The sequence below is a fragment of the Grampus griseus genome (genome assembly GCF_964374135.1).
Source record: "Grampus griseus genome assembly, chromosome: Y".
NCBI lineage: Eukaryota > Metazoa > Chordata > Mammalia > Artiodactyla > Delphinidae > Grampus > Grampus griseus.
In genome coordinates, this window is record NC_139016.1 from 15,434,729 (window position 1) to 15,454,626 (window position 19,898).

Consider the following 19,898-nt stretch of genomic DNA (forward strand, 5'->3'; position numbering starts at 1 on the left):
GTGGGGTGAAGTCATAAGAACATAGGAACAGGGAATTCCTGGTGGTCCAGTGGCTGAGACTCAGCACTTTCACTGCTCTGGGCCCAGATACAATCTCTGGTTGGGGAACTAAGATCCCACAAACGAACACAAGAATGAAGCGGAGGGCTTCCCTGGTGGCGCAGCAGTACAGAGTACGCCTGCCGATGCAGGCGACATGGGTTTGTGCCCTGGTCCGGGAGGATCCCACATGCCGCGGAGCGGCTGGGCCCGTGAGCCATGGCCGCTGAGCCTGCGCGTCCGGAGCCTGTGCTCCGCAACGGGAGAGGCCACAGCAGTGAGAGGCCCGCGTACCACAAAAAAAAAAAAAGAATGAAGCGGAACAGAATCCCACTAGCCAATGTGGGTTATGAGCACCAAAATAGAAACAAACAGCAACGGATCATAACCCACTGTAAACAAGTAAATAAACAGGAAAAGAGGAATGGCAAATGATAAATGTAGAGAAGCACCACAGAGTTATGCTATCCCCAGAACAAAGCACAATTCAAGCAAGAAAAATCAAGTGGCAAAGGGGTAGGCAATTTGATGAGAAGCAGGCTATTTGCAGTCTTAAGGGTTCTCATCATAGACTTCATTAGTGCAAGCATAAAAAGAGAAACTTTACAAAAGAAAAATCAGATGTCTTGACTGTATGAACAAAATTAACCTCACCATCTAGGTGCAGCCAGATATTCTGTGCCCTTGAGATTCCTGATAAAGACACAGCACAAACTATATAGCATTTTGGTTTATAATAAATAACCTGAATCTAATAAGACAAAATATCAAATTCAAATTGAGGAAGATTCTATGAATTAACTGGCTTGTATTGTTCAAATGTCAATTCATGTTCAGACAAAAACGTTTAAAAAAGTTCCATATTAGAGAGACTATAGGAACATGAAAAGGAAATGAAATATGTGATCCTGGGGTGAAGCAAGAAAAATTCAATGAAGTACAATGGTGAGACAGATGACAAAACTGGAATGAGGAGTTCAGGTTTTTGTATTTTGTCAACATTAAAAGTCTTGAACTAGCTGTACAAGAGAATATCCTTACTCTTAGGAGATACACACTGAAATATTAATAACTCTAGGTTATGCAACCTACTCAGTGGTTCATAAAAACTAAGGTGTATGCTTATGTATGTGCACATGTAATAATATGAATGGTGTACATATATAAAAAGTCAAAGAAAATGGAAATATTAATTCGGAATTGTTTGATTTTATATAGATTCTGTCTGAGATTAAAGGAAAGCCAGTTGCAATACCTGGAGTAAAAAAGTGAACTGCAACTTTATAAATCAGTGCTGGAAATATAGATTTTAGTGATCCAAATACACACCTGAGAATTAAAGCCATGAGAACCACTGAATTCAAGGACAAATGTGTTTGTGCGTGTCTATACATCATTAAGAACTAATATACCAGAAGAAAATGTGCCGTTGCTCTTGAATGAAAGGTGGACAAGTTGACAAACTTACCGCCAGTGTTTCTCAACTCTTCGGCTAAGGGCTATTTTTTCTCCCACTTCTGTGCACACAGGATTAGTGAGAACTATTTTACCCAAATCAGCCTTTACTGCACTAACTCTTCCTCCTGTTGAAAGGGATCCTATGTTCACCATAAGCACTTCATTCTTAGACAGCTTTTGCACCTAGGGAAATAAATTAAGAAAAAAATCCTTAAATAAAGGAACGGCTTTCCAAAATGAAGTGAGAATTTACCAAATACTGCTAGAAATAAACTATGAAGGAAAAAAATTCTGCACAAATTACATTATAATGGGATTTGAACTATATATGTGTCCAAACAAAACAAAATGTTAGTTATTTGGCATTTACTGAATATACACAAGGTCTAATTCTAAGCTACTTAGTATAGCATAGATCAGTCAATGAAACTCTTAAAATTTTGAAGAGACTTGCAGCAAAAAGAATGTACAGGGACTTCCCTGGTGGCGCAATGGATAAGACTCCCCGCTCCTAATGCAGGAGGCCCAGGTTTCATCCCTGGTCAGGAAACTAGATCTCACATGCATGCCGTAACTAAGAGTTCACATATCACAACTAAGGAGCCCAAGTGGTGCAACTAAGGAGCCCAGCTGCTACAACTAAGACCCGGTGCAACCAAATTAATTAATTAATTTAAATAAAAAAAGAAAAAAGAAGTTCAATATTTCTTGAAAAGTGCAGCAAGATAATAACAAAACACATAGTTTAGTGGGTTCTGAAGGCCTAATTCCATTCATGTAATGTTAACTCGGTACTTAAACTTCCTGGCCGCTATAAAACTGGATAACACCTACTACCGTAATTATTAACTGTTACACTGCCTACTGCTGTTGTCTATACTTACAGTCTCATGTCAAAATTCAGACCAGTGTTTTTAAGGGCTTCAAGTTTCATTAAGTCAGAGGGTAAGAAATATAAATATTAAAGGAACTCCAAAAAATTGACATGTAAATTTTATAAGCACTTAATTCACATCCAGAACAATTCCTTTCACATGACCATTGTTTTTTCCTAACATAAAAAGGACTTTACAATCATACATACAGAATTTTGAGTACTGTACGGATTGATACTCAATCTTTCAAGAAACAAAGGTAAAAATTTTAAGCAACCCATCAACCAATCCTAAGGCCTAAAGAAAATGTGGAGAATAGAATCTGATAGCAAGAAAGAGATACAAAGAAGACTTAGTTACTAGAAAAAGCCCAGTGTTAAAAAGTTAATGTAAGAATTCTATATCACTCTTTTGCCACCTGTTTCTCTCCCTAAGCTTATTATATCATCAGATATTTTAATGTCAAAACATGTATTATGGATCTGATTCCTTTTAAAATGTCATTTTCCTACTGCTGTTTAAAATAACTCTGAAATGAAACTGCTGGGACACTGTTTGCACACTTAAATACATTACAAATTTATACTTTCTCAAAAAAGGTTAAAGTGCTTATTTCTGTGTATCTTTGCCAACAAAATCTTACTTTTTAAAAAGAAGTCAAGTGTATTCTAGAAATATTAAGTCTTTGTAATATGTGCCACAAACACTTTTTTCCATTAAAAAACAAAACAAAACTCTGGCTTGGTTTATGGCTGGTTGCTACAAAGAAACTTCCAGATTATACACCTTTTCTTTGTTTGTAATTCCACTGTGTAAGACAATGAAACAAAACTGGTTGAAACATCATACTTTGTCTCATTTACCTTTGCTGCTTTTTTGTCTCCTTCTGTGCGTACACCAAGAAGTCGTCTAAGTAGGAAATAGGAAATTTCCAATTCTGTGAAGATCTCAGGTAAAGCACCAACTGCACCAAGCACCTGCCCCACCATTCTGTCAGCCCGGCACAAAGTGGGGTCAATTTTTGTTCCAACTCCTAATACATGATATAAACATTACATATTCCAACTTGTTTTTTCTTAAAATGTTTGTAAAGTTAGTCAAACCAGTACAACAAGTCTCTACATATTGTAACCCTGTTAACTCATACCATGTAACAGCTACGTAACCAAAATCCCATAAATTCCTAATTAAAATCCCTGCTTTATCTAAAAATATAAGAATGGGAAAAAGTGTTGCTAGAAATTCAAGACTAAAAAAAATCTTCTTGATTTAAATTATAAAGAAAAAAATTATAAAGGTAAATGAGATATCTGCTTACCTCAAAAGAAATTTCATTTAATAAGATATTGTTTTAATAAAGATTGAAAAGTACAAAGTTTATATGTTTACTTCAAGTTATGTTTGTACATTGATGCAATAAAAAGTTACAAGAAAATGTTCTCTGAATGTCCCTATTCCTAAACAAACAAAAACACCAACCAAACAAAAAACTGCACCCACATCATATACAGAAAACAGGCAAATTTATAGGCAACCTTCCATTTGTAAAAATTTACATAAAAAGCAACCAAGAACAGTGTAAATAAAAGAGTATAATAATATATTCAATATTAAATCATAAAAATCTGGTTACTGAACTTATTCATGAAACTAAAATGTATTCTTTATATATAAAAGTATCCCCTTTTCCCCACCCCACCCTGTGGCAACGCACGACTTGTGGGACTTAGTTCCCCAACTGGGGATTGAACCCAGGACCACAGCAGTGAAAGCATTCAGTCCTAACCACTGGACCGCCAAGGAATTCCCTAAAAGTATTTTTCAACAAACATAAAAAATCATTTTATAATGATAATCAACAATTCAACTACATGTATACCTCCCATCCACTCCTTCATATTCAGTTAAAATATCTAATCAGAGATACAGACTCTCAGATAATCCATTTCACACAAAGTGACATGAATAGCCACTATCAAAAGAATGTAAGTGAAATCCTTACCAATAAGACCCCCTGGAGCAGCATACTGAAGATCATTGTGTTCCGCGAAAAGTGATACAATTTTGGAAAAGATTGGTTTGCACATGAGTTTTCCTTCACTATCTTTGGAAACAATACCAGGTCTGACTTCTATCTCCTGGCCCACCTGAAACATGCAAGTGAGTAATCAAAATATGTGGGGCAACACAGTTACCATTTACATGGTTAAGAGTCCTCACTGGTAGATTGCCAAACACAATAACCACTAAATTATCTAGCAATTACCTAGAAGATATATATGCTTTAAAGACATACTTAAAACATAAAACAGGAAACAAAACAATAAGTGTTTTTAAAGTTAATTTTGAGATTTTGTTTTTACCATTTTTTCCCCTCTAGATAACAAGAGTTCAAAATCAAGTTCACCTTTAATACTCCTTTTAAAATACTACCACCAGCCACACCACCTTTAAGGTCATCAACTTCACAGCCAGGTTTGTTGACATCAAAGGACCTAATAACTGGGAAGGGGATAAGGAAGAAAGGAAAGAAACCATAAGGCTCATCATGTTATTTAAATTAGATGTTTAAGTTAACTTACTATTTTTTTTTTTACAAAAAGTAGCCAATTAAGATCTACACTTCAGAGTTGAGTTTGTGGGGAAATATCATTATTCCAATGCTTACTGTGCTCTTAACTATTGGAAAAATGAAAATAACTTGATCAGTTAAGTGACATGTTTAAGCTTTATCTATCTTTTGGAGTCTAATGTGACTGTTACAAAAGAAAAGACAAATAAATACTCTTTATGTATACAGTTAAGTGAAGGGATGACTGTTCTGGGCTGAATTATGGCCTCCTTCCCCACAATTCATGCTGAAGCCCTAACCCTTGGACTCAGTACCTCAGAATCTGACTCTATTTGCAGACAGGGTGTTTAAAGAGGTAATTCAGGTAAAATGAGATCAGTGAGGGCCCCTAACCAATCTGACCGGTGTCCTTATAAAAGCAGGAAATTTGGACAAAGAGGTACCAGGGATGCACATACAAAGAGGAAAAATCATGTAAGAAAAACCATCATGTGGCCCTCTGCAAGCCAAAAAGGAGAGGCTTCTGGAGAAACCAAATCTGCCAGAACCTTAATGTCTGACTTCTGGCCTCCATAACTGTGAGGAAATACATTTCTATTGTTTAAGCCACCCATTATGTGATACTTTGTTATGGTAGCCCTAGCAAACTATTACATTGGTCCTCACATACAATTACAAAAAGAATTAGCTATGAAATTAATCTCCAGAGTACAATCTTAGTCATTAAAAAAGACTATACAGGGACTTCCCTGGTGGTGCAGTGGCTAAGCCTCCGTGCTCCCAATGCAGGGGGCCCAGGTTTGATCCCTGGTCAGGGAACTAGATCCCACATGTGCCACAACTAAGAGTCCACACGCTACAGCTAAAGATCCTGCATGCTGCAATGAAGATCCCACATGCCACAAGTAAGACCTGGCACAGCCAAATAAGTAAATGTTAAAAAAAAAAAAGACTACACATGCACATATGTTTATGTGATTTTATGAACAAAAAGAGGTTTGGAAATATACATGTTATCAGTGCTGTGGGACTGAATTCTTTTATATACTTTTACATTACAACTTACGTAATAAAAATTTAGTTTTAAAACTACAAAATAATTCTAGGACTATGTAACTTACAAAAAGAACAGTGACACTTAACAAAGAGTGTGCTTCAGAATCACTCAAAAGAACACTCTCCAGAAAACACACAGGAGGCCAAGAAGAGTGCCCAGAAAGGCTGATGTTTTCTACAAACTGTGTGCAAGAACCACAAACTTAATGTAATTACAGTTTTGGTACTGTAAGCTTAAGGTAAAAGGAACATGAAAATCTTCACCAGAAGTATGGTGAAATCATTTGTACAGAAATTCTAATGTCCTGTTTCTGCCTAAAACATTATCTCCACATAAAGAACACTGTATTAGTCTAATCTCAATTACATAATAAAAAAATTAATGTTCCTATTTTATTCAGGAGTCTGTTCCCAACCAATGTAGCACTGCCAATACAATCTTAGAATCAATCTATCTTAATAGATAAACTTTCACTCACTCCACTGAGTTCAAAATGGAATGTTGTCCTTGGTTTTCATAAACTCAATACTATTTTAAAATTCAAAAAAGCACATAAAGACTTCAATTTACTATTGCTTCTGTGTCCTTAAAAGCAAATCAACAATGCATAAAGACTGAGTCAACCATTAAAGGCCAAAAGGTTAAGTCCTTACCAATAAGTCGGGGCTCTGAAGTAAAGTCTCTTAGAGGTACTGGAATTTTATTAACGATATACTCACAGACAACTTCAATATTATATTTCAGCTGAGCAGAAATTGGAATAATAGGAGCTCCTTCTGCTACTGTACCTATATGACAAAATTCAGAAAGATCCAAATGTCATTTTTACAGAATTTGTCCCATAGACTACTAAAGATTATTACATGGATATCCAGACATAGATATACAGATGTCAGCAAAATATGCCATGCTATCATCGTGTTCAGAAAGATGACTGTTTTTTCTCTCTAATTAAACATCAATCAAGAAGTCAACAGAATGGACCAAATGAGTTTTTATAGACACAACTTTTCCTTTTCTTTACCACATAATCTGGCTAATAAAGCCAGCCTATCTAATAAATAAAAGAGAAGTCAAATGTAAAAAATAATTTGCATCATGTCTTGCCCCAAATGAAAACAATATGTTTTACAGAAAGGGACACTAAAGATTAAAGAAAGCATTGTCAGTTGCAATTTGGGAAACAGATTCTCAATGAGAGTCTAAATAATTTGAAAACACACCAACATATATAAAAAAGCCACTTTCATTCATTTTACTATCACTGGGAAAGAATTTTAGAAACATCAGACTGGTGCTCACTTTGACAGCACATATACCTAAACTAGAATAATACAGACAATATTAACATGGCTCCAATGCAAGAATGACATGGAAATGTGAAGTACTCCATATTTTTATTATAATAATCAATCTGTTATACAGTTAAAAAAAAAAAAAGCAATGTTTCCGTTTTTCCGTTTGAAAAAAGCCCACCTGGTAACCTTCATAGAATATAACTTCTTTTCTATCTAATATGTACTTTTAGCACATCAAACTCAGAAACAAATTTCACTGCTTCTATAAACTGGCTAAAAGCAACAAACATCTTACGTGATACAGAGAAAGAGGGCTCAGTACCCTACCCACAGATTCACTTCGTTTTTGATAATTAAATTCTTAAAACTTGATTCATGCATTTATTAATTACAGCTTCTTACCTTGTACAAATGCAAGGATCTGTTCATACTGTTCTTTAGCCTGACTTTCTTTTACCAAATCAATTTTGTTTTGTAGAATCAAAATATGCTTCAGTTTCATAATTTCTATGGCAGCCAGGTGTTCAGAAGTCTGAGGTTGAGGACAGGATTCATTACCAGCTAAGTTGATTATGAAGAATTAAAACACAAAAAAGATGAGTAATAAGAATTAGTTCACACCTAATAGAGACTTCTGGATGTCTTAAAGCAAATTCCTGGACACCAGTGCCAAGTGTCTTTGTGTGCACATTTAAATTCAATGACAGACTGCCCTGGATTCCCCAGTCTTTTGGCTCCTATTCATGGTGCTATGCACAATCCTTGGAATCAGCTAGTTTGGCTTCTTTCAGACTGCACTAAAGGCTTTTTACTCAGGCATAACACATGCCCCTCTGGTTCTGTGTAGTCTTTGGGATATTCTGGCTTCAGAATAGTTAAGAGTAGAAAAGTTGCTTAATGTAGTCTTATGAACAATAATTAACCAACCACAAATGTAGACAACCACAAAAATGGCTCAATGATCCCCATGTCTGACATTCACACCCTTGTGAAATCTTTCCCTTTAAATGTGGGATGGATCTAATGACCTACATCTAATGAAGAGAACACTGCAAAAGAGATGGAACGTCACTTCTCAAAGTAGGTTACAAAGACCCTGGCTTCCAACCTGGAAGTTCTTTGTTTCTCTCAAACAAAGATCCATCACTAGGACAGATGGGAAGCTTATGGAGGCCCATGTGAGGAGAAACCAAGGCATGACTGAACTTTAAAAAGTGTACTCTCCAGCACCAGACAAGTCTTGAGGTAACAAGTCTGCATTCTGCTGACAGATGGCTATAACTTCATGAGACCCTGAGCCGAGACAGCAAAACTCCTGAGCCACAGAAATAGTGATTAAATGTTTGTTTTTCTACTTACTACATTTTGAGGTACACTGTTACATAGCAATAGACAACAAACACAGTTATTCATTTTAACAAAAGGGAAAAACACTACCTGCAAAAATAACAACGTATTATAAAGTACTATGTTTTGTCTAATACCCCAGTGATCATCTCCCATCTCCTTGTTCCAAACCCATTCTGAATGCTTGTTAAAAAGCATAGCCTTATAAAACAAAGCATTTGGCCTTGCCCCAAAAGACGTCTAGTTCTTGCCTTTGGGCTTCTTGAAGATAAGCCATGTCATCTCTGATAGAAGTGTCCTTATTCAGGGCAGGAGCAGACTACATCAAATCTTAAGAGAGAGGCTGCTACACTTGATAGCCTTAAACAGGCTGGCCATGCCAGAAACACCAACCATGGGGATTGAAGACATGAGGTCTCTGCTGATTTGAAGATTAAAATCAACCACATGGGCAATCAATCACTCATATGTATGTAATGGAACCTCAATAAAAACTCTGAACACCAAAACTGAGGTGAGCTTCCTTGTTGGCAATATTTCACATGTAATGTCACATAATGACACCAAGAGAGTAATCTCTGCCTCCACACAGAGTACAATGGAAGTTTCATGTTTGTAACCCTCCTAGCCTCTGCCCTTTGTGTCTCTTCCTTTGGCTGACCTTAATTTTGCACCTTTCCCTATAATAAACTGTAATTGTGAGTAAAACACCTTTCAGTGAGTTTTTTAAGTCTAATAAATTATCAAATTTTAAGGATGATTTACAGGAGTCCCTGAATTTGCAATTGGGTGTCAGAAACAAAAGCGGTCTTGGGTGGAGACAGTGCTCTCTAACTTTACACTTGACCCTAAAATTCATGTAATCTCCAGTAATAAAATCTCTTGACAGCTCACAGAGAAAGCACAAAAAACTTCCCAGCTCTGAAAACCTTCACACACCTCTTGATTTCAGCATTTCACATGAATGTGCATCTAAAAAACACCATTATGTCAATATTGCAGTGGAGCGCTCAAAGATATTTGAAAAATACCCTTCTCCCCACCCCCTCATATTACTATATTAAAAATTCTAAGATAGTAAGAAAATGCATTGCTGTCTTACAAATATATTTTTTTCCCTCACTACTCAAGAATTTCACCAGATATAAGCCCCAGTTTAACTTGCTTAGTATTTCATGATTGCTGGCAAGCAGGCATGGATACTAATTTGGATGACCAGTTTATTCTCATTTATGGTCACTAGAGACCCTTCTTCTCCTTTAAATATTCCACACTGGATCGGCTCCACACTAATTTGTCAAACCAATTCTGATGTTATTTACCTATTAACAGAAGAGCTGCATCCATCACTGCTGCACCATTCAGCATAGTAGCCATCAAAATATCATGGCCAGGACAGTCAACAAAGGAAACATGTCTAGTAATCAAGAAATAACAATCAGCTTTAAGATCAACTAGCATTTAAACATGCAAGTCGCAGACTTCTAAAAGTTGGATCACTTTGAAAGAAATTAACCTTGCTGCAAAGTGGCTACAAAACATGATGCTTCCAGAATTTTGAAATGACACTCCCCGTTTGAAATTAAAATGACTGATGATACATTCCAAAGCAGATAAAATTAACTATATGCAGATATAACTTACCTAAAGACAAGGCTGTAATAAGCTTGGGATAACTCCCAATCCAATCAAAGTGAAAAAGATACTGACTTTATAGAGTGTATAAATAGGAATAATAAACTAATAACAATAATAAACTGGGAATATTCTTGATTTGAAAGCCAAACAATGAATTATAAGAAATGTGTTTATTTGCCTACCAAATACAATATCCAAATCTTTAGACCATTGTCTAGTGGGATCATTTATTTCATCTGTTAAGTTGAAAGCTGTATGTTATAGTCCCTTCTGGACATGTTCACAAATATTATCTCTGGGTCACTAGTATGTCTTTTGACCCTTCCAACAGATCTTTTGCTGAGCAATATCTTTTTAATTTTGATGTACAACAATTTACTAATTTTTTTCATGGACTGTACCTTGCCATATCTAAAAACATCAGAGCAAGTCCCTTGTCCAAAAAATTTTACCTACATTTTCTTCTAGAAGTTTTTATGGTTTTATCTGATCCATTTAATACTCAAATGTGTCTATATTTCGAGTATGCACTCAAAATGTATGAGTACACACAAACATCAAAAGAAAATGTACATTTTGAATGCAAGGCATTAGGTTTAAAACTAGAATTATTTTTAATTGTTCCATCACCTGTTTGTTGAAAAGCCTGTTCTCCTCTGCTGAACTGCTTCTGCACCTTAGTCAAAAATCAGTTGGGACATATTGGAGTTGGTCCATATCTGGGTTTTCTAACTCTGTTCCACTGATCTGTGTCTCCCTTCACCAGCAATACATAGTCTTGATTACTGCAGCTAGATACACTTTGAAGTCAGGCAGACTAACTCTTTCTATTTTCTAACTTTACCAAAATTGTAGCTATTTAATTTCATCTCTCCAAATAAATTTTAAAATAACTTTATATACACCAACAATAAACCTTGCTGGAACTTTTTTTGTTTTTGTGCAAAACTACTGTATTTACAAAAATGGCACAAAAGTGAATTCAACAGTCTATGCACATGCACACTTCATTCACATCTTCAACAACAAAAGGTATTCTAACACTACAGAACTGAATAAGAATACTAGCTTCAACAGCAGCTGTTAAGCACTGGAGTCACATAAGTTACACCAGAATGGGCAATTATTGCCCAAGTAAAATTCTATTGTTAAAGCTGAAACAGATTTAAGGCCATTCAAGTTCAAGCACAGAATACAAATCTTTTGAAGCCCCATCTATTTGTGTTTGAAATATGTGACATTTCTTCTAACTTGTGGTCTTAAACTTCTGTTTTACAAAATCCAAAAGGGAAATACAGAAGAAATCAATAAAATAGCAGTTACATTAAATAAGAGTAACATACAAAGCTATAATTAAGATGAATTAAAAAAGCCAAAACATTAAAATTGTAAAACTTGCTTGTTACTTGCTGGAACCAGCCCTACACTAGGAGTTAGGTAATATATACAATTATTTTCAAGTAGATTACTTTACATTGCTCTAACATGTTCTTTTCATCAGTGGACTGTTAAACTAATCAAAACTCTACACATGTATATTCCCTTACACACACACTACAACTACCTGCAAAGCCATAACTCTCAAATGACTTAGTGAGTGAAAGGAAATAAAAAGTGGAGAAGTAACATATTAAGGAGAAATAATGGGAATTAGAAAATTCATGCAGTTCAGCTCTTTTAATCAGCCAGCCCTTGCTGGCACTTTGATAAAATTTGTATTAAACCTGTATATCAGTTTAAACAGAATTAGCATTTTATTCTCTGGAGTTTCCAATGTGCGAACAGAGTGTATCTATTTAGATTTTCTTTGACTTCGTAATTTTCACAGATTTTTGCATGTATGTTCATGAGAGATATTTTCCCATAGCTTTCCTTTCTTGTAATGCCTTTTTCTGCTTTTGGTATAGGGTAAAGCTTTCCTCATAGACTTCCTCTGCTTCTATCCTCTAAAGAGATAGTGTCTTCCATCTAAGTATTTCATCTTTTTGAGACTTAAGTACAGCAGTTTAGATTTTGCTGTGTGTACGTCCATTGCTGGTACACAGAAATATAATCAACTTTTGTGTGCTGACCTGGTATCCTGCAACCCTGCTTATGAAGCAAGATTTTTTCTCTTTCCAATCTGTAACCTTTAATTATCTTTTCTTAAAATAATTTTATCTATGCAAAAAAAAAACCTTGCTAGGATTTTGATAGGGATTGCATTAAACCTGTATATCAACTTGAGCAATTTGAATAGGTTTATATCAATTACAGAAGTTCAATCAACAATTAATAACCTCCCCAAGCAGAAAACACCAGGCCTAAATGGGTTCACTGGGTGAATTCTACCAAACATTTAAGGAAGATATTACACCAATACCCTACTTGCTCTTTAGAGGATAGAAGCAGATGAAACACTTTCTAATTCTATGAGGCAAGCTTTAACCCAATACCTAAACCAGACAAAGCCATTACAAGAAAGGAAAACTAATGGAAAATATCTCTCATGAACATAAATGTAAAAATCTTCAACAAAATATTAGCAAATCTAATCCAACAATGGATAAAAGAATTACATGCCACAACCAAGTGGGTTTTAACTCAGGTATACAAGGCTGATTCAATACCTGAAAATCAATTAATGTAAGCCATCACATCAACGGGTTAAAGAAAAATCACATAATCAAATAAACAAATGCAGGAAAAGTATCTGACAAACTTCAACTCCCATTCATGAACTCTCACCAAATTAGGAACAAAGGGTAACCTCCTCAAGCTGATAATGAGTATCTACAAAAGCCCTATAGCTGATGTCATACTTAATGGTGAGAAACGCAATGCTCTCCACTAAGATCAGGAAAAAGCAAAAATGTCCCTTTTACCAATGCTTTTTTTTTTTTTTTTGCGGTACATGGGCCTCTAACTGTTGTGGCCTCTCCCGCTGCGGAGCACAGGTTCCGGATGCACAGGCTCAGCAGCCATGGCTCACGGGCCTAGCCGCTCCGTGGCATGTGGGATCTTCCCAGACCGGGGCACGAAGCCGTGTCCCCTGCATCGGCAGGCAGCCTCTCAACTACTGCACCACCAGGGAAGCCCCTACCAATGCTTTTGAACACAGTAATGGAAGTCCCAGCTTGTATAATAAAAACAAAAGAAAAGGAAATAAAAGGTATACAGATTAGAAATGAAGAAATAAAACTGCCTTTGTTTGCAGATGACATTGTTAAAGGCGACAAAAAAAACTCCTGAAACTAATAAGCAATTATGGTAAGACTACAGATTTGAGGTTAATATATAAAAGTTAATCACTTTCCTAAATAGCAGCAATGAACAAGTGGAATTTGAAATTAAAAACACAAATCATTTACATTAGCATCCCCAAAAATAAAATACTTAGGTATAAATCTGAGAAAATATGTATAAGATCTATATGACGAAAACTACAAAATTCTGATGAATGAAGCCAAAGAACTAAATAAAAAGACAGATATCACATGTTAATAGGTAGGAAGACTCTACATTGTCAAGATGTCAGTTCTTTTCAAACTGATCTACAGATTCAATGCAATCCCCATTAAAATCCCAGTCAATCATTTTGTGGATATCAATAAACTGATTCTAAAGTTTATATGCAGAGGTGAAAGTCTCAGAAGAGCCAACACAGTACTGAACAACAATAACAAAGTTAGAGGACACTAGGCCACTTCAAGACTTAGTATAAAGGTACAGTCATCAAGAAACTGCAGTATCTGAAAAACAGTTAAACATATTAATGGAACAGAACAGAGACCCAATAAACAGATCCACATTAATAGAGTTAACTGATCTCTCAAAATGGAACAAGGGCAAAGACAGTCTTTTCAACAAATGGTGCTTTACCAACTGGACATTTACATGCAAAAAAATGCATCTAGGCAGAGACCTTGTGCCTGGTAGAAAAATGAGTTCAAAAGGATCACAAAACTATAAAACTCTTAGAAAATAACATATGAGAAAACACAGATAACCTTGAATAAGGTGATCACTTTTCAGGCACAATACCAAACCACAAAAAAAAAGAACTGATAAACTGGGCATCTCAAAATTTGAAATTTCTGGGAATTCCCTTGTGGTCCAGTGGTTAAGACTCTGCGCTTCCAACGCAGGGAGTGTGGGTTCAATTCCTGGTTAAGGAACTAAGATCCCATATGCCGCAAGGTGTGGCCAAAAAAAATTAAAAAAAAAAAAAAAAAGGAAAGGAAATTTCTGCTCTGTGAAAACACTGTCAAAACAATGAAAAGGGGCTTCCCTGGTAGCACAGTGGTTGAGAGCCCGCCTGCCGATGCAGGGGACACGGGTTTTTGCCCCGGTCTGGGAGGATCCCACATGCCACGGAGTGGCTGCGCCCATGAGCCATGGCCGCTGAGCCTGCGCGTGTGCTCCGCAACGGGAGAGGCCACAACAGTGAGAGGCTCGTGCACCACAAAAAAAAAAAAAAAAGAGAGAATGAAAAGACAAGCAAACTGGGAGAAAATATTTGCAAAAGACATATCTGACAACAAACTAGTACCTAAAATACACAAATAACCCTTAAAACTCAAAATAAGGAACAGGTTAAAAAATGTGTTCAAGACCTGAACAGACTTAACCCCACTAAAGATATACAGACAGAAATTAAGCACATGAAAAGACACTGCACATCACGTCATCAGAGAAATACAAATTAAAAAAATAAACACATAAAAAACTGTTTGAATGGCTTAAATTCCTAATACTGACACCATCAAATGCTGCAAAATGTGGAAAAACAGCAACTCTCATTCGTTAGACGGAATGCAAAATAGGACAACCATTTTGAAAGAGTTTGGTGCTTTCTCACAAAATCAAACATCCTTTTACCATCTGCACCAACAAATACACTTCTTAGTATTTATTTACTCAAATCAGTTGAAAACCTATGTCCACATACAAAAAAAACCTGCATGCAGATTTACAGCAGCTTTATTCATAACTGTCAAAACTTAAAAGCAACCAAGATGTCCTTTTGTAGGTGAATGGATACATACGCTGTGATATACCCAGGGAACAAAATATTGTTCAGTGGTATAAAGAAACGAGTTACCAGTTACAAATTGATATGGAAAATAAAGGCATACTATTAAGTAAAAGAAGCCAATCTAAAAAAGCTAAATACTGCATGTTTCCAACTATTTACTATTCTGGAAAAGGGAAAACTATGCAGACAATTAAAAAAATCAGTAGTTGCCAGGGGTTACGAAGGAGGGAAAGATGAATACACAGGATACAGAGGATTTTTAGGGCAGCAAAACCACTCTGTATCACAGTATAACAATGAATACGTGTCAAAAACTTTTGCAAATGCACAGCATGTAAAACATCAAGAGTAAACCATACGTAGACCATGGACTCTAGATCATAATGATTTGTCAAAACAGGTGAATCAACTGTAAAAAATATACCACTCTGGTAGGGAATGCTGAAAATGAGGTAGGCTATGTTTGCACACTGAGGATGAGAAATCTTCTGTACCTTCTGCTCAATACTGATTTCAATCTAAAACTCTCTAAAAAAGTCTATTAAAAAAAAAAAAGAGAATGAACTACGGACATGCTCAAAAACCTGGACAGCTCTCAAAAATATTGTAATGAGTGGAAAAGTCAGTTTCAAAAAGCAATATATTGTATTTAATGTATACGACATTTCTGAAATAAGAAAATTACAGTTAAGATAACAATTAGTATTTCCCAGGCATTAAGAATAGTGGGGGAAAATGGAGCGATCTTTGTGTAATATCTGTTATCCAGAAAGTACTGGTGGTTACAGGAATGGAAATGTGACAAAATAAGGTAGATGCATATACATACTTTATATCAACAGTTATTTCTTTGTTTTGATGTTATACTGTAGTTTGATGTAGTACTATTAACTAGTAGGGCAAAATGAGTTAAAGACATGTAGGTCCTCTATGTTATCTTTCCAACCTCCTGTTATACTATAATTATTTCAAAATTAAAAATGAAAACATGGAGCAGAGCTGCTGGAAAATGAAAGAAAGTGTTACATTTGCAATGATTAATAATTTTAGGTCTAGCCTGATCTTAATAAAAAAAAAATTCAGCAACATAGAAGCATATAGATTTTGAGTAATTTTAGTTTTTAAAATTTGTATGAAAAAAGTTTAAGAGATTTTTGATGTTTTCATAGAAAGCGTAAAACTGTAGTCATGTGAAGCAAAACAAATTGTTTAAACAAACAAACAATAAAACATTAAAGAAACCACATTTGTGTTATGAGAATGAAAATTGTCATTCAAAAAAGAAGTTTGCTCAAGGGTTCCTAGTGTCTTGAAAGACTAAGTGAAATTGCCAGCCTAATTCAGGGCAGTCCAACGAACAAAAATAACTATGCTTTCAAAACTGTTACCATTTTCAAAAATTGAATATTCACGTCCTTATGATCTAAAACTTCTTTGGGTAATTCTAATACCTACATGTGTTGGTTGGTGGACGTCAGGGTTCTGAGGAATTAAGACACACAAAAACATTCCAAAAACGGATAGAGACAGACAAAAGTATTAAAAAGACATAATTAAGAAAGTCTTTGGTCTCCTCTGAAGAAAAAGAAACAAAGGAAGCCTGGGAAAAAAAAACACCCCACTAAACGTAATTATTTTATTCTGGTAATTCTTTATAGAACCCACATGTACATATTTTAGCTTAGATTTAACTAACTGGCCTCTCAATTTATTTTTCTAGCTTTAAGTGCATAACAACGAACTCTTAAAAAAGTAATTAGTGACTACTGTAAACTGTAAATTTCTTAGCTAGAAAATGTTTTGGCAAAAATGCATCTGTATCAAGCTTAGGTTTGAATCACTGTTTACATTCTCAATTAATTTGTTCCATGAGCACAAGACAAAAAAGTGTGTTTAACACAAAAATGATCACCTGACGAGTTTGAAGTTCCCTTTGGTCCCTGGAATGTCTGTAGGAAACTCATCAGGTGTACTACTTCCACAAGATCTATAACATTCTGGTCGAGGACAACTTCCATCATCAAGTTTGTAAATCTAAAAGTTTCAATGAAAAAACTGAATTTGTCACTTGCATATCTAAAAATTCAAGTAAAATGATTTGTCCTTCCACAGTATACTATGTACCTTGGCATTAGCATACCCAAGCTTGATTGTAATATTTCTTTCTAGTTCATTTTTGAATCTGACAGTGTGAACTCCAGAAATAGCTTTTACAACAGTAGATTTTCCATGGGCAACATGACCAATTGTACCTACAAAGACCAAATAAAATTAATTTACATGCATTCCATTACACCAAATATTTCAGTAAAGTTAGAAAAACAAAAGGCATAACTCATTGTAAATAGTTCAACCTACAACCACCAGTGATTTCATTTTCCACCTCCATGTATTCTTTTCAACACAAAACTTTTTCTGAAACATGACCAAAAATAACTTTCCATGTACCTGAAAACTTTATTTAAAAACCATACTTAGTGTAACATAAGCTACTCAACTTATTACTCTCAAAAAGAATAGTTCACTTGAAATAAACATTCACTGAAAAACACACAAAATTTTGTATAATTAGAAACTTGCCAGTGTGTGTGTGTGTGTGTGTGTGTGTGTGTGTGTGTGTGTGTGTGTGTGTGTGTGTGTGTGTGTGTGTGTGTGTGTGTGTGTGTGTGTTGTACACGGGCCTCTCACTGTTGTGGCCTCTCCCGTTGCGGAGCACAGGCTCCAGACGCGTAGGCTCAGCGGCCATGGCTCACAGGCCTAGCCGCTCCGCGGCATGTGGGATCTTCCCGGTCTGGGGCACGAACCCACGTCCCCTGCATTGGCAGGCGGGCTCTCAACCACTGCGCCACCAGGGAAGACCGCCAGTATTTTGATTGAGGTAAACATACATGAAAATCCCATAGCGGGGGGAAAAAAAGAGAAGGAATCCATGAAAATTAGAAAACAACATCAGTTTAATTACAAGAATTAAATACATGTTAAGAATGATATAACGTTTTACAATTTTTTCATAACTGTAGATAAGACTTAATAGGTTTTAGTGCCAATACAGATGCTAAAATATCTGAGGTTTATACTCAATTAAGTTCTCTTCAAAATTACAAAAGTGTCAACTAATAATATAAATAAAAGATTATTCTAATAATAGATTAGATATCAAATAAAACTTTTCAGGCCCTGTTAAGGGCACTGTTCTTAAAATAATCCTGTACAAAAAGCATTTTCACCTCTTCTTTAACCTTCTGCTACACATGCATATACCTCTATGTGTATCTATGCCTTCCCATTCTAATGGAGAATACTGTGTTTCCCAAGAAATCGAGCAGGCGCTTGCTCATAAGAGCCGAAATCTATTCCTTATATATCCGAATCCTCCTATAATTCAGTTAACGGAAAGTGAAGAAATCAAAAATCATCATGGAAAAACAACCAAGTCAGTCCTCCAGAAAGGTAACACTCTATGCAATAATTTATGCTTACCTATATTAATTGTGGCTTGTCTGCTGATAACTTCCTGCGAGAGTGGAGTCAACCTGGCAACGTCCTGCAATGAAACATTTTAGTTTAAGCTACCTAACAAAAGACAAACCAGAAATTAGATTTCACGTTCTGTATCTACAGCTTGCCACCATCTACTCAACGCTCCACTGCTTTCCAAAAAATATCTTTCTTGTTAAGGCATTCTTTATTCCAGAGTCATAATCTTGGGGCTAATAAGTCCTAAAAGGCCTTTAGACTTACAAAAGAGACTATTATTTTCACTAACTCTAGAAGATCTGGAAGGCCGGAGTCCCAAACTTTAGGAGAATTAACACCAAGGACAATGTAAACAGTTCCTTCCTATAATTAAAGATGCTAACACACTCTTTTTCCAGATCTTCAGAGGAAAATACCTTAATGGCACTTAAAACTATGACTTTCCAGCCGAAACCTTCGGGGTTTCCAGGTCCCACGACCTCATTTACACCCCCATGCCCAAGTCGCAGCCCTGCTGGAGCGCTCCTGAGAAAGCCCGGGCTCGCGTCTCCTTCCTAACCCAGGCTACCGACAGCCAGGTATTGCCATGACTCAACGCCTCCCGGAGGCCAGGTCATCCCCACTCCTGAGCTCACTCCAATCCACCTACAGGGAAGCCTTACCAATGTGGCGAGATCCTGGCGAGAAAGATGTGGCTGTCCCGAAGTCACACAAGCCTCGCCCCCCGCCATCTTGCCGGGAGAAGAAGTAAGTCATCCAGAGGACTGCCTGACCGTTCGCATGCCCTCTTGTGCGGGGGCGCAGCTGCGGAGGCTGGAGGGTCGACTAGGTCGCACGCCGGAGAGAGGAGGATGATCGATGCTCCAGAGAGGTCGCTGCGTGAACTTATTTCGCCTGACTTTACACCTTACCTGCAGGAAAGCTGACGACAAAACGAGAGGCAAAGTTTAGGGATGTATTCGTAGCAAACCTTTTGGATATTTGTGCAGGCAATGCTAAGGGCAGCCCCATAAAAGGACCTTTGTTGGGTGGGTGATGCAACCCAGGCTCCTGCTGGCAAGGGAGCGGCCGTTTCCGTTTTTACTTGTGGATGGCCCGAAGGGTTTCCCAGGGTCAGGGG

The 19,898-nt window shown here is 36.5% G+C and overlaps 1 protein-coding gene across 6 annotated transcripts in view; it reads right to left on the reverse strand.

The window, feature by feature from the left end:
* Window positions 1-19,579, reverse strand: part of LOC309817716 (eukaryotic translation initiation factor 2 subunit 3-like) — a 44,651-nt gene extending 25,072 nt beyond the window's left edge. For all 6 annotated transcript variants that reach the window (XM_082646977.1, XM_082646982.1, XM_082646980.1 and 3 more), the window contains exons 1-11: window positions 19,441-19,579; window positions 18,782-18,845; window positions 17,426-17,553; window positions 17,214-17,335; window positions 9,969-10,063; window positions 7,702-7,860; window positions 6,655-6,789; window positions 4,780-4,874; window positions 4,375-4,519; window positions 3,236-3,405; window positions 1,508-1,680 (exon numbers count right to left, since the gene is read on the reverse strand). In XM_082646977.1, the coding sequence (XP_082503103.1) occupies window positions 1,508-1,680; window positions 3,236-3,405; window positions 4,375-4,519; window positions 4,780-4,874; window positions 6,655-6,789; window positions 7,702-7,860; window positions 9,969-10,063; window positions 17,214-17,335; window positions 17,426-17,553; window positions 18,782-18,845; window positions 19,441-19,509 (1,355 nt within the window). In that variant the 5' untranslated portion in view covers window positions 19,510-19,579. The remainder of the gene's footprint in view (window positions 1-1,507; window positions 1,681-3,235; window positions 3,406-4,374; window positions 4,520-4,779; window positions 4,875-6,654; window positions 6,790-7,701; window positions 7,861-9,968; window positions 10,064-17,213; window positions 17,336-17,425; window positions 17,554-18,781; window positions 18,846-19,440) is intronic.
* Between the last annotated feature and the right edge of the window lie 319 nt (window positions 19,580-19,898).